At 35.4% G+C, this 16219-nt stretch overlaps 1 protein-coding gene across 3 annotated transcripts in view; it reads right to left on the reverse strand.

Moving 5' to 3' along the window:
- The window catches only part of SLC4A7 (solute carrier family 4 member 7), a 98066-nt gene that overhangs the window by 19136 nt on the left and 62711 nt on the right, over positions 1–16219 (reverse strand). For all 3 annotated transcript variants that reach the window (XM_028099106.2, XM_028099105.2, XM_028099103.2), the window contains 7 exons: positions 15253–15359; positions 12895–13069; positions 9050–9183; positions 7616–7861; positions 5068–5173; positions 2758–2919; positions 2297–2410 (listed from right to left, as the gene is read on the reverse strand). In XM_028099106.2, coding sequence (XP_027954907.1) covers positions 2297–2410; positions 2758–2919; positions 5068–5173; positions 7616–7861; positions 9050–9183; positions 12895–13069; positions 15253–15359 — 1044 coding nt within the window. The remainder of the gene's footprint in view (positions 1–2296; positions 2411–2757; positions 2920–5067; positions 5174–7615; positions 7862–9049; positions 9184–12894; positions 13070–15252; positions 15360–16219) is intronic.

A 16219-nucleotide genomic window follows, 5' to 3' on the forward strand; every position in this document is an offset into this window, starting at 1 on the left:
CAAGGGATTAGAAAGAACTAGATTAAATCTTGGAATGGATGGTGAATTATATGCACAAGAATGCTTCCCATCCCTCGACGCAGGTCCCTTGGCCATGAAGTCAATCTTTCCAACTAGAGGTGGAATCCATTTCCTCCCCTTGGACCTAGATGTCCTTATGGTTTACTTCAGCCAACAAAATAAAGCCAAAGTGACACTGTGCGACTTCTGAGTCTTGATCTCAAGGGAACTTGCAGCTTCTCTAACCTTCCTGGAACCCTGAGATTAAGCTGTTGAGTAAGCCTGGATAAGCCTTCTTGAGGATGAGATACAATGTGGTGAGAGAGAGAAGGGAGCCAGTTACCCCAGCTGCTTCAGCCATCTGATCTGAGTTCCCAGACATGGGAATGAAGACATATTGCCCCCATCAAAGCAATGGATGACCGCAGCCACATCAAAGATCCCAAACCAGCTTAGTACCAATTGCCACCGATTTATGAACAGATAAGGGGTTGCTGTTTTACAGACTTTATGTTTGGGGAGGTTTGTTATAGACAAATAGGTAAGTGAAGCAGAGTGTCATTTCAACATGCTCCTAACCTACTTCAAATAAAGTGAGGTCAATCTACCTACTAGATCAACTCCTAAACTAAACTGCTTTGAAGATTCTACAGACTAGTTATCTTGGCAGGTTCAGTACTACCTCAGAACTGGGGCCTCAGGACCTATTTTTCCAAAGCATCTACTGACAAATATCTGGCACTTTATCAGACACAAATACATTCCAATGCTGTAACGTAAAATTTGTTTTATAACAAAAAATTTTAAAAGATCCTAGGAGTTTAATATTCTTGGGAGGGCACTGGATATATTGAAATCTAAACATGTTTTCATGACCTAAACTTCACTGTAAGCCTGTTTTTTCTTCACAAAAACATTTGTCAATACAAAAGGAACATTTAATATTTTCAAATGCAGGTATTCCAATTTTCCCACACCAATACACACTAAGCTGCTTGATATTCAAAACTGTACATGAATAAAAATATTTTATCTATACACTGCACAAGTTCTTAAGTGTTCCTTGGTTTACTTCCCCAAATATATTTTATGCCCCTTGAAATCGGTTTGCTACTTGAAAGCTAGATCAATAAATGAATAACAAAAATATATTTAGGGATGAAAATAAGGAACTGGGCCCAGGATTAAGGGAAATTACATCAATATTTTGAACCAATATTAACTTAATAGTTTCATTTGGTAAAAGACTTGTTAAAAAAAAAAAAAAGACTTTCATATAGTCATCTTTTAATGGCCAATAATCTTTAGTGGCTCAATATCTATGCTTTTAAACAAAGGTATCCAAATTTTATTATATACTTCCAGCAGCAAAACAATAAAAAATTTTTTTTAATAAAATTGAGTAAACTCAATGGCTCTATACGCATTTATATGTTAGGTTACTAATGGTTTTCCATAGTAAAATTCATATAGTAAGTATAAAGCTAAATTTTTCTTATTTTTAAATAAAAATATAAGTAGACCTTCTATATAATTTTAGTGGATCATTTTCCACCCATGCACTCTACTTTGGAGACTACTGGTTTTAAAAATAATTTTTTCCCGTGAGAAATAAAACAGACTAAAATTATATTCATTTTATTCCTTATTTCTAATCCCCTTTAAACCTTCTGTTTTTAAAAGAAGTCATATAATTTGCTATAAAGATAAACATAACCAGTGACACAAATACTCAAATATAGGAAATTCCAGAAACTATTCAAAAGCTACCAATTCCTACTTAAAAGGGAAAACAATTCTTGAATGCAAAGAGCTCTTGGATGGTCAGAAAAGTATCATTTTTCTTGTGGAAGAATATATTTGATTCTCTCCTGATTCTGCTGCAAAATGAGACATAGAGCATTCCATTTACTGTCAGATACACCACCCTACTAGAAATTTAACTAGGATCTCCTTGTTACAATTTTAAATTTAAGTTTGAGTCACTTCCTTATAAAGGAATAAAGAATGTTTCTTTTGCCTGGAAAATACATCATGAACTCCAGCTACAACAGCAGGGTCAAATTTTTTAAATGACTCCCAAGTACTTACCATGAGTATTTTCATTCATTCTCCCTGATGAGACTAACTCTGATACCTTCTTGCTTACTTCCTAAATAGGTTCACTTGTCTCTTCACATCTTGTCATCTTTTATGTATGTCAGAAAAAATATGTATATGTTCCTATAACGTTGTCTAATTTTAAAATAGTTTGGTATTCCCAAGTAACAGATAACCCAAATATTTTAATCCTTACCTCAAATTTTTCAGGAACGTGAAGTTTAGGAGATGGAACTCCTACAAGGTAGTCAATTGCAACCATTATTACTATTGTGAGAAATACAGCAAAGTCACTGATTGTCGATCGCACCTATATTAAAGGGATTATGTTAAAATAAACACAGAAAAACTAGGTGTCCTTTCCATATAATGCTCATCTGTCAGATTAAAATATGGCACTAGAAAGTGTGAGTAAGGTTTCTAAAAAGAAACACATTTCACAACTAACATACCACCATCCCATTCCTCATGGTACCATTATCTTCTTAGTATTAGTTCAGAAATGTAATATACATTTTTCACTATAAATAAGTTCTTTACAACTATTTGATATCAACTATTAACCCCAAACAATGTATTACTGTTCTGAAATAAGCCAAGGTAACAAAAACTAAAAACATGAATATTATCAGGACTCCAAAATCACACCCCAGTTACCTTGGTAGGAAAATACCGCTTGGTCTTAAATTGCTTGAGGAATGAAGACAGAAAAAATGTTGTGAAAAATAAGATGACACACCAAAACAGCACATCTGGAATATAAGGTCCATGAAGACTACAAGCTGATCCTACAAATACACCATGAAAGGTTTTACATTCCTGGGGAAAAAAGGAGAAAAAAAATAGAAAAAGGAGAGAATGAAGAAGATTCTCAGGTATCTAATAAATTACCAATGAATTCCACTGACTCAAAGATGCTAGTGATTGAAGACATGCCATTATTTTGTATTTCACTCAGAAAGAGAAAACACTGCCAAGTCAACTTTAACATATCATCCATCAACTGTAAACATATCCTGAGTTCAGAGATGTTACAGTTTGAAAAATATGTGTATCTTAAGTCACTGAACTGAAATACAGTATTTTGCCAAGTTACACCACACAGTCCTTTCCTTTTAATTCCATATTCCCTTTAGTGAATGCTTCAGAGTGAATAGCAATTCCCAAATATTTTGTACGCATTCTTGCTGGTCCACAATTTTACTATCTTTCCTTTACTTCTAAACAAGTCGCTTAAAACAAAAGCATCTGACAGAAAATTACTACTGCGTTTATTTACAATGCTGAATAAAAAATGGTATAGTGCTAAATTCAAATCAGGAATAAAAACTGGTTGGCTTTTCTGACTTAACTCAAAACCATGGGATTAAAAGCAGTAAAGCAACCATTCAAATAGTGTTCTATTTAAAAAAAAAATCGTAATCAATTATATGGCATAATGCAATTATAGAAATCTGTTGACCTAATTTTCCTTTTGGGGAAAAAATACTGAAAGGCAACCAGAGATTAACAATGATACATGCCACTAATATCATTTTTCTCTTACTTAATTCTAAAGAGACTCATTTTAACAAACACAACTCAGGTTTACCAAGAGAAAAACAGTCAAAGGTTCCATTATTCTCAATTTCTAACTGCTGAGATTAGTAAAGGTACAAATTTACAACATGGGTCACAAAAATAAAAGCTGTAACTTTAAAAAACAAAAACAAAAACATTGGGCCTTTTGAATATCAAGAAAACACACACAAAAGAATTATATCTATAATATCAAGACCTCCTATTCAACTTGAAATGAGGTTTTTTTAACAGATCACTTTCATTTGAGCACCTCTATTAACTCTACCTCTTTCATAGCAAAATTGACTTTTTAAATATAAAACAGTCAAGCATTAATCTAAGTTGATTACTGATATATAAATATGCTTTAAATCAGCAGTGTCCAACAGAACTTTCTGTGCTGATGGAAATTTCTATATCTCCACAGTCCAATGTAGCAGCCAGACGAACTGGCTGAGCTCTTGAAACATGGCTAATGCAACTGAGAACTGAACTTTTAATTAATTGTATTTAACTTAAATTTAAATAGACACATGTGGCCAATGGCTACTGTACTGGACCATACAGACTTAAATTATCAGTGAGATAAAACTGCAGATGGTACCCTTCCCATGATATATCGATACCCTTCCAATTATATGATACCCTTCCAATAATATAACTATTATCTTTAGTGAGAAAACAATGCCTTGCAATCGCTTATATGATATAAAAAGCACCAGAGAAGCTGAAGAGATCTAGGTTTTAACTGATATTGCCAGAATCACTTTATGTCTTAATCCCAAAGCCCAATCTGGGAATTGCCCTAAACAGATATTCTAGGGCCAGGACAACATTTCCCAACAGAATACAAGAATATGTGATAGTACTCAGTATACAGTAGGTGCTCATTATGTGTTTTTGTCCTGTTTCCTTTCTTAGGTGCTTAAGTTACAGTAGTCTCTACAGACAAGACTACAGAGTAGACTACTAGACCACAGTTAAAGTTCAGTTTGACATCGAGGACATTAGGAAAGCACTCATGATCTCATGTTCATGGAGCAGATAACAGATACACGGAGAGCAGGACAAATAGATGTTGGCTGTTCTGTCAACTCCAGTATATGCAACCAGAGTCCTAGCAGACACTTCCTTTGAACTTATCAACCTACATGGAATTAGAAACCAGAAGTATATTCACACTTTTTAATAATTAAATCTTGGAAGTCACATTTAGTCCATTTTTATCCCCCTTACCAGGTTCATTCTTTTCAGCCTACACTTTTTACTACATGATACATAAACACGTGGTAACTCCTGTCTGCTCAACACAACACTACACTCTGAAAATACATCATAGGTCTACTCATAAAAAGCTAAAGAACTAGGTTAATATTTGCAAAATCCTTTATTTCATCATGTACTCACAGAAACAGTGAGATTCCCCCAGAAAATATCATCTGCTGTTAAATTCTTTTCCTTCCATATTTTTAGAGTTTCATTACTAGGGTTAGGAGGTTCAACACATACACATCTGAGAAACGAGAAAAGGATAAAATTTTAAGGGTCCTGCATTTCATGTTTACATTTTATTAAATCAATCACACAGTGTGGTAGTTTTTTTTGTTGTTGTTAGATCTTATTTATTTATTTGAGAGAGAGAGAGAGAGAGAGCATGTGCTGGGGGAGGCGCAAGAAGAGAGGAAGAAGCAGACTCCCCGCCGAGCAGGGAACCCAGACATGGGGTTCGATCCAGGACTGTGAGATCAGGACCTGAGCTGAAGGCAGACGCCTAACAGACTGAGCCACCCAGGCGCCCCTGTGGTAGCTTTTAATTAAACTTTTTCCCATGCTGCAATGCATGGAGACTAGAAAGTGAAAACACATCAGAAACAATGGAATGGAACAAGATTTGGCTTATGTAAATAAAACATAACTAATAAATATCAATAGAATGGTATTTTACAGAATATCTTAATGAAACCTGTTAGATATATCCCTTGGGGGGGGGGGATACTATTCCCTTTAAAAATATGACAAGATACCACCATGTTTAGCAAGGTTACTCTCCACTAAATCTTACCTACTTAACCCCCAGGGGAGCTGCTCTTGCCTCCCCACCCACACATACACAAAACAGATTCCCCAAGAAAGCAATACTCCTACTAATGCTTTGTACTCTGACGAGCCCTACCTACTCATGCTCATCCTTTGCTGATCTTAAGATTCATCTTAAAGAAATAAATGAAACATGGTTTTTCATCAGGACAGGACTAGGAAGGTCATTAAGGAGATCAGAGAGTTCAGTTTATATCCAGAACTAGCTCACCTAAAGAAAAGCTAGAAGCATACACAAAGAAATCTCTAAATGTGAATTTAAAAAATAAAAAGAAAAATAATAAAAAAATAAAAAGAAGAAACACATAGGAATATTTCCAATTAGATTATGAGCTGTTTTGAGAACAGGCAAGGGGATGGACTTTGGATTCATTCCACGCTCTATCACTTACTAGCTGTTTGACCCAAGGCAGGTTTTAACCTCCATGAGGCTGAGTTTCTTCATACACAAAAGGGGCTATGATACGAATAATTAAGTCACACATGATATGAATTATGCAACACCACTAACACAGTGCCTGCAAATGCTCACAGGATGTCAGCTGAACGAATCATGATCACATGTAATTACTCAGTTAACCACGCTGTTCTGATTGGCACACCAGCTATAAAAGCCATGCTTCATAAAGGTCAAAGGAGTAGGGAAAGAGACAAAAACCAAGAATAACAGTTAAAAAATTAACTAGTTTAAGAGCAAAGAAGATAGCACAAAACATAATTGGCATCAGAGTGTCTCTAGTCTCCTCAAATAGGTCAATGTCTCATAGAAATTTTCATATCCCTCCCTACTCTGTCCATCAAAGTTGAGTATGCAAAGAAGGAATGGAGGGAAGGAAGAGAGCACAGGGATTTGGGGTCTGGGTAGGCAGAAGGAGGGAACTGTACCCTTGTTTGTTGGTAACCACTTTCTCCATGTACGTCGATCAAATGCAGGATCACATTTACACCAAGCATGACTGCTCAAGACAGCAAATACAGGCCCTATCTACCTAGATACATTTATTTTTAATAACCTATTTGACTTTATTGAATATATTTGCCAACCTTCTTAACTATTATAATTACTTTTCAAATCTTATTTTATTCTAGAGTCTTTTTCAATTCATGATTTTCTTATCACAAAGAAAATACTGCACCAAACAGCATATGAGTGTACTGAAATTATATTTTAAAAATTTCAAATAAAAATTATCAGACTTCAAAAATGTTAATGAAAGTGCAAAACATGAAAAACGTAAGAAATAGGAGCACCTGGGAGGCTCAGTTGGTTAAGCATCTGCCTTCGGTTCAGGTCATGATCCCAGGGTCCTGGGATCGAGCCCTGGCGCATCAGGCTCCCTGCTCAGCAGGGAGTCTGTTTCTCCCTCTCCTTCCAGCTTGTGCTCTCTCTCTCTCAAATAAATAAATAAAATCTTAAGTGTCTGTATGTATATATAGGCAATCCCAGTTATATACACACATATATAAAGAAAAAGAAAAATATAAGAAACATTACATCCTACATTCAGGATTTGGCTAAAGAATACAAGATCTAATATAATTGTCTGTTTCAAACAGATGGTGGTTAGTTACCAAACAATTGAATTTAAATTGATTCAAACAGAAGACCAAAAATACATACACTTGAATAAGCTGTTTCAGGGAATAAAAATGACTGAATTTGTTCAACTGTATTTATGTTCACTGAGTGCTCTGGTAAAATCTCATCTGTAACAAATAAGTCAACCTCCATACGGCTAGCTGGGTAGTTACAGCAAGATATACAATGAGCATCACAATGCAAAAAAAAATTCATTTTTTTGGCTCAGACATCTCTGCAAAAATACATTTTACTACTGGGGAAAACAGAAAAACTTACGAGTAGTGGGTCAGTTCATCTAAATTGTTGTGCATATTAAACGCATATATTTCTCCTAAATGAAAGAGCTTCTCCAAAGCCTCGTAGATGAATATGATGCAAATTAGAGCCGCAAAAGCCTCCTCTGTGAATCGAGTAATATAACACACAAGGCTGCTCGCATCTGTTGCAACCAAAACAATGCACAAGAAAGCAGTCCACAGACCAATACTGGTTCTTAAAGACAGATAGGAAAGCTGATAATCTCTGTTTAGGAAAAAAACGTGGACATGATAAATATACACACATGGCAATGTATATCTTTAGTTAAAATTTCATAACAGGCAATAAAAAGAGTATAAAAACATAAGATTCCTAAAAAGAGCAAATTACAGGATAACAATAATGACTAAAGAAAGCACTCTGTATGTTTCTGCTGTAACTGAAGCTAACAGAATATAATGGTTATATTTTACTTATATAAAAGATTTACAGTGAAAGTCTACCAGGCAATATATATTTCAAAAATAAAGACCTCACTCTGAAATCAGTTCTGAGGAGTAAATGACAGATGTACATTCTATAGATCAACTGGATGTGACTCTCTGAAGACCGAGAAGCTCTATGTCAACATAGTAACCATCCCCCTGTCCCCTTCACTGCCACCACCAATGCCATCCCTACCACCAGTGTCACCGCAGAAAGTGACTTCATTTTTTAAATTCAATGTCACGTAAGAAATTACTTTAAGACCACAGGGTCCAGAACTTCACTGCATTCTCTCTTAGTCTATGTAGCTAGCATGCCACACTGTAATCAGAATCAGCTTGTTCAGTGAGGAAAGAATCAGAACAAGATGAGATAGATGCATCAAATATTTAATAGGATCAAGTTGTTTCAGGCTAAAATATTCAACTACATTTGTCTCACAAAAGGAATAGTACTGACCATGTCAAATCCCAAGTCTACCAGCTACAGTACCATGCTCTGATTCCCACTGCGAACAACCCTGCCAGTGGAGACGGACACCTCAACAGACAGCTACGGTTCCTTCTGGTAAACAGGCCTGACTGATAAAGTCAGACTGAACCTCCAAGATCCACCTCTTTTTTAAATTCCTTTATAAGACCAACATACCTACTAATCAACAATTAGATTAACACCTTCTTAGTGGGTTGCAATTTGCTAGAACAAAGGATTCTTATTGCCCAAGTGATTTGTTGACCAGGACTCAAGTCCACCGATTTTATACTCAAGGTAACTGGGGTAGGAATGATGGCAGGGACCAGAGTAGGGTCAACCACACAGTAGCCCCAAAATACTGAAAATACATATATATTGATCAGATCTTCCTTTTCAGCTACTAAATACATAATGCACTTTTAACTAAGTTAATAAACAATATAATTATACACATATGTAAACACATGTGATAGGTAAATAACAATTACGTACCTGCAGAATTTAAATAAAATTTTTTCAAACACTAAAACTGGACCTGTGCTCCCCAATATTGTTAGAGGTTGCCCAGCAAACAACGAATAGGCAATCCCAGTTAATGATGCTCCAAAAAGAGACTCTATTGCACTCTGTTTAAGGAAAAAGAAATGAATAGAAGTAATACATCATAAACATATCTCTAACCTACTAAAATACATTTAAGACATCTGGAAAATAAAAATACTAATCAAGTAGTTAAAAATATAAAGCAGACACAACTTTTAAGTCAAATTTAAATTTTAAATATGGAAAATTACAAATACATTTTAAATACATAGGGAAAATTGCTTTGTTTTCATATTAAAAGTAAACTTCTATAATCAACCTTTATTCAAAACACAGCATTGTGGGAGGCCAGGAAGGAGGAGTAAATGGAAGAGAGACACAGAGATTTTAACTCTATCTATAGTATTTCATTTCTTAAGCTTGTGGGGAGTACAAAGATGATGTTTTTGTTATGTCTCAAATAGTTCACTTAAAAAAAAATAGTAAATACTCCATATGGTGTGCACAAAAAAACTTTTTCAAATAAATAAATCAGAAATTAACAAGTGATGCTGGGGCACCTGGGTGGCCCAAATGGTTAAGCGTCTGCCTTCAGCCCAGGTCATGATCCCAGGGGCCTGGGATCGAGTCCCACATCAGGCTCCTGGCTCAGTGGGGAGCCTGCTTCTCCCTCTCCCTCTCTCCCTGCTCATGCTCTCTCTCTCTCTCTCTCTCTTTTTGTCTCAAATGAATAAATAAAATCTTTAAAAAAAAATTAACAAGTGATGCTAACGTTCTCAAAATGATTTCTAAAGAGCAATTTTCCACACATTTTAAAGAAATTAATCTTATATGATGGGCTTAACCAACAGATTATCAAAAATAAAATGCTTTTATCCTAAAACAGATGGAAAATCTGTTTAAAAAACTCACAGCAACCATTAAATGAAGAAGTACCTTACTATTAAAGCTTGGTAAAAAACATAAAATAAGGAAATGAAAGACTCAGGAAAGTTTAAAACAAAACTAGTATGTCGATTCTATAGCACTGTGAATATTACCTCCTAACTGATTAGGTTATTAGACGGTAAGGGGTACAGGCTATGCCACTAGACAGAGGGGCGGGATCAGAAAGAGAAGAGCAGTTTACCATCTACAAACATCAAGGTCAACTGGAAGGCACTATCAAGAGAGGAAAAGCCCATCATTGGTAAAGGCAAGGAAAAGAAGCTTGTGAGAAACACCCCTCCTGGACCTGGGAGGCAGCACAGCAGCAGGCAAGAGCGGGCTTCAGAACCAGATTTGAGCAGGAGACCTGTTACTACTAGACGTTAAGCCATAGCCGTATCTCAGACTTTTCAAGCCCAACCTTTCTCATTTTTAAATAGGAGTGACCATAGCCAAGAGAACTTAATGAAGCCATGTTTGTGAAAATACCTAGCAAGCCTACAGGCTGCCATACCGAATGCACTCAATAAATGGCAGTAAATCTCATCATCAGCAATAACAGAATCTTCCAAAATCAAAATCACAAAAATAATAGTATGCAGTAAAAACATTACTCAACTATTACTATAAAAATAGGATCAAACTCACATATCTTTGGCAAAACAAAGTGTCCATATTAACTGCTAAGCCATTATAAAATCCTTAACTCAATTAGAATATGTATAATTTAGGAATGAATTTAAGCAGAAAAAAATGTCTAAATAGTATCCAGAGATAGAAAGCAAAAAATTCAGAAGAGAAGCAAGGAGATGGCAAATAAAAAATGCTAACGGGGGGGGGGGGGAATAGGCACAAAATTAGTTTCCCTTCCCAACATGTTGAAAAGGCAGAACCTGCCACATGAAGACCTTCCCTTCACCACTCCGCCACTCCTCTCCCAACCCCTTATTGGCACATTTCCTGGTTCCTGCACCCAGATCTATTCTTTTTCTAATTTCTCAACTGTTTTTATGTTCATCCCCAAACTGAATGGTCTCTCTCCCTAAAGAAATCACAGCCCCACCACCCTGCTTTCCCCTCACCACATTCAGAAGTTTCCACTGCACCCATGAGAAGCCCTACCAGTATCTTCCCCGCACTACACCTCTCCACTGCATGGCACTCACCACGCCATGCTCCTCATTCCTCTTTCTCAAAGCCTCTATTTTGGTTTTTGCAAGATTACATCATCCTGAATCCTCTTTTGAAGTTCTGACATTCCCGCGGCTAATCTGCGGAGCTATCTTCCTCTTCATTCTCATTCTTCCTCTAGTCCACAAACCAAAAAGTAACTTCCTACTTTTTCCCTTTCCAGTCACTATAAATTCTCTCCCTTGTTAACTTCATCTATTCCTAACCTTTATTTTTCCTCCTTACCACTCTACAAACTCTGGAACTTAAGGTTCCAATAAAGCACCTGAAAACAAATGCATCATCTCCGTATCACTTTCCTCTGTGATACTGCTATGTCTCTCTATTCCTGGTCCTTCGGCTGCTACAGCTCTTCCTGATCTCACTCACGTGTGGCACAGCACCCCGTGATGTATTACCTACGCAGACACTAGCTTATCTTTTTCCCTTCAGTTAGGATCCATCTCACACCTGTCTATGTTCCTCCGATGCCTTAAAGCACTAAGACACACACGTGGTATTAAATAGTGGGATAAGAAGGGCAGACAGCACAGGACAGCCCAAAAGCAAGCAGCAGCATCTCCGTGATGCTAACAGGTAAGACACGTCTCCAGGAGGACCAGCAGAGTTACATGTACAGTTTGAGACAGCACAGCACATAAAAGCAACTTACTAAATATAGATTCCCTGATACAATGATTGCAGAATAAGGTAAAAGAATCTAAGTAATCAAAAATAAATTGAGTTTCAAAGGAAATTTCAGTTGTCAAGTTTGTCTCATGTTCAGCTCACAAAGTATTTTAATTCAATAATTATCATTACTTAGCTTTTGGCTATTTTTTTAATCTTCTATTTGTAAAAAATGTATTTCCTCCCAAGAGTAAATACAATTAAATAAAATACACTCGAGAATTACAGATCATCTCATTTACATGTCATTAAAATGTATATAAACAAAAAGTCTTTCAAGATTTTACAAAGCACTGAATACTCTGTTATCATGCCTCCCACAATCCCTTATACAGTATTACCAAGAACAAAAAAATCATAAGAACTTTCATTTTAGTCATATCAAAATATGGATTCAGTTTTCAGTTATACTTAAAATGTTATCTACCTTCACACAAATTTAATAACAGCAAAATAAACAACACTAAAAATCCACCATTTGTCTACAACTTCCAAAGTCTAGTTGTCAAGTCAGGGCCTACCCACCAGGGGTGATGAGTTAATATTAATCACATGGCTCTAACTAATCCTATGTTGCCTTACAGGGTATCAAGTAGCCCCCGTTGATAAATTCCCCCACCCATGACCCACCCAGCATCAGTTCAATTTGTCTCCCACCACCAACCCTTCCCCACTCCCCACAACAGAGACAATACAAGCCTTTTACTCAATTTATAAAACCATTCATCCAGCAAGCCAGGATAAACTTTTTTTTCTTTGCTTTTTCGTTTTTTTCTTTTTTCTTTTTTTTTTTTTTTTTTTTTTACCTCAACTGTGCATCTTCTCCTGCTCAAATGGCTCCCCCATGTTTTCCATTGCAATTACCTTTGGGGGAAGTCTGCTTTGGGACAGGTTAATCATGCTGTGGGTAGACTCTTCAAATGAAAGTATGAATAGTGAGACAAATGCATACAGACACTTGCCTCTGAAGAGCTAAGAGCCTGGCCACTACCAATCTTTGTACTCACTATTCTGCCTTCTGTAGCTTCTCCAAGCAGCCCTCCAAAAGTGATTACAGGAGACATACAGGCACAGTATAGGAAAAGAATCGAGGCCAGGCACTGTAGACTTAATGCATCCTTGAAGTCACTCAAGAAAAAAGGTGTTTTCCTTTTGATGTCAAGTATCAAACCACCAAAAAGCCTAAATAGGTGAGATGAAACTCGTCAAACTGTACACTAGAGGATTCTAGCTAGTTCAAACTAAAACTATGGGCTACATAAAACTGCTGGTGCCTAGTGTTTCGTCAACAAAAATTAATATCCTATTTAAATCATGATATAAATTATAGAAGATACACTCATTTAGTCTAATCCACTGATAGAGGAAAGGCAGATCTCATTAAGTTAAAAGACACAAACATCTATATTTTATGGACTATATATTGAGAAGACTGCAGGCAAATGATTTTATATGAGTAAATGTAATTTCAGACACAAATGTACAAGAAAATATACAATGAAAATCAGTAAGATCTAACACTCCATTCATGAAAATGTGCATAAGCAATTCTATCTAATTATTATCTACATTATAAATCTTAAAGGCAAGTGTCAGAAATATCAGGAAGGAAATTATAAATCATAAGTCCCCAAATACCCTTTAATATGAATATACTATGTTGTGCTTAGACTCAGTCAGTAGTGAATTAAATAATTTTAATGACTTTTAAAATTAGTACTTCAATCACATAAATATTTCTTGTCCGGGAGAAAAGCCTAAAAACTACTTCAGTGCATTTAATTTGCTGAATATGTACTCAAGCTTATGGGCATTATTAATAAAACTAAGAGGCTTTAATTAGGAAGTTCAAAATCTGTATTTGCACATCAAAGCCTTACCATTTCAATGTTCGTTTTTTCTTTTTTTGGGGTTTTTGGGTTTTTTTTAGTCAGACTCTTGGATACATCTAATATAAGCTCTGTGAAGGGTAGGGACTTTTTCTTGTTCACTGCCTTTATCACCAGTGTCTAGAACACTGCCTAGGACATAGTAGGTACTCAGTAAATGCTAGTGACAAATCAGTAATTCAAAAAGGTTTTGTGACTCATAAAACATACAATCACTCCATAGAAAATACACCAAAAAATTAATCTTATGCTTTAAAATGCTTTGGATGTTTCAAGGTTTACCATTCTACCTTTTTTTAAAGTTAATACTGAAATAAATACTAAACACACATTGACAAGTGTTAAGTTACTCTATAAATAATCTGACAGCAAGGGAAATCAACTTGCAGTAAAAAAGGATAACCTAGAAAATGAAACGGCTTCATCAAATCAATAACTGATCAATAGTTTATAGGAGGCTCTGGTGAGACCATGAGATCAATGGGAGCCTGACTTGGTATTTCTCAGTCACTAACTCTATCTCAGTCTGAAGTCTGAAGAAATAACAGTAACAGCTAGTATTAGACCACCACCTTTCACACCAGGGCAGTCTTATTCTCTATGATAGTCACAGAGACTATAATAGAATGAATAAAATGTGAGTTTAAGTTTCTCTAAATTTTATCTTCAGTATGCCAGTTGTTAATTTTTCTTCTATATAGTATTCTTTAGGCATGTCATCAATACCCCTAATAATGTGTGTGTATAAAATGACTTGATTTGCTAAACAAATATTTAAGATTAAAAATCTCTTCTGTTCACAGCAACCACCAGTGGATAACAGAGTCAATATTCACATGCTTTGCTACAGTATGGAAATACCTAACATTTCTCTACTTCTACAAAATATTTTAAGACAATGTTTGCACCCAGCAATATTTCTATATTACAAATATTAACATCTTCAACAGTTTTTCTAACCAGGTTTCTAGAGCTCATTACCATGGTTTAATTATGCTTCACTGTCTAATTTTACATTATCTCAGGATACAATGCTCATTTAAGAGTTTTATGCCTAGGCACACACACAAAAAATATCAGTTACAATTCCTCTCTGTTCCCATAATTCTCTACCTTCCTATGGGGAATTTTAATAGCACTCCACAACTTCTTCAAGACCTTTCTCTATAGGTAATGCAAATTACCCTATATACTATGTAACTGCTCGATATTCTTAATGTATGATCCATATATTTTCACTTTAAATTAAAGCCTGATACACAAAATCCAAGTATATACTAGTAAAATTATTTTAAAATGCATAATTTTCCTTAACATCATACACTTACAAAATAATGCACTTTTTTAAATATGAAAAAAACACTGTGTTAAGATTAACTTCCATATATTTCCCAAAAAAAGAATTTTTATGCCTTCATCAAATCAACCCCTACTCCCCCCAAAAGACTCCCACAATGAATCAGTATTTATACCCACCGTCCAGTCCTCTGTAGCTCAGGCCCAGCATGATGATTGGCCTCTTTAGGAGTATCACTAGAGCTGGGGGCAGATCCATTGGGAAATACAGGAATCTTTCTCTTTTCCTGCATTTCACAAAAAGCACATTTTCAGAATTCTGTTTTAAAAAAGCTAAGATGGTACCCTTGAATTAGAGGGAACAGGAGACCTTATATTGATTACATATCTAATCAGTGTTCCTAGAAAAAATGATTCCTGATATAAACTTCCACTTGAAATAAACTGCACTTTAGAATAGTGTCTAATATTTGTCTCTATTAGTATTTTAAGCTTATGATTGGCTTTTTGTATTTTGTATTCTAATATCAAATATACTGTAAAACACATTCACACACCATTTCAAATTATGAATCAGCAATAGGAAAATAAATATCCAATAAAACATCTCTCCAACCAGAATATTTAAAATATTGCTCATGCTAACTAATGAAAAGTATACCTTACATTAATAAAAAAGTAAATGCCATTTTTCTTTTACCAAACTACTTCCCTGAAGACATAAGCAGTACAAGAGCTATTAAACACATTTTCATAAAAATAAATTTCCCATTAAACGTTATTACTAATTCAAGATTCTCATGATAAAAAGGATGCCCCCGCCCCCCTCACTTGAAGATAAAGGAGCTTTTAATTTGTTACATCTAGAGGTCAAAGGTTGTGTGTGACAAAGGGAGCAAGAGGAAAGGAGACTGAAAGAGAAAGACAGGAGAGAGAGAAAGGTGGGGGAGGGGTGTTCATCCTGGGTCAAAAGCTCTGGGTGACCTACAAACTTACACTACTTGCTTTATATATTCAATATTTATAGAGTAGCAAAATGTATCTATAATTTTAAGATTACCATTTGAAAATGTCAAAATTAAAACTAACTTATATCTTAGCTCAAAGGGGAAAGAGAAGAAAATTACAGAATTCCTAAAAAACAAAA

Source organism: Eumetopias jubatus, unplaced genomic scaffold (genome assembly GCF_037043125.1).
Source record: "Eumetopias jubatus isolate StellerSeaLion01/CBP00866 unplaced genomic scaffold, mEumJub1_p1.0 scaffold_1, whole genome shotgun sequence".
NCBI classification, from domain to species: domain Eukaryota; kingdom Metazoa; phylum Chordata; class Mammalia; order Carnivora; family Otariidae; genus Eumetopias; species Eumetopias jubatus.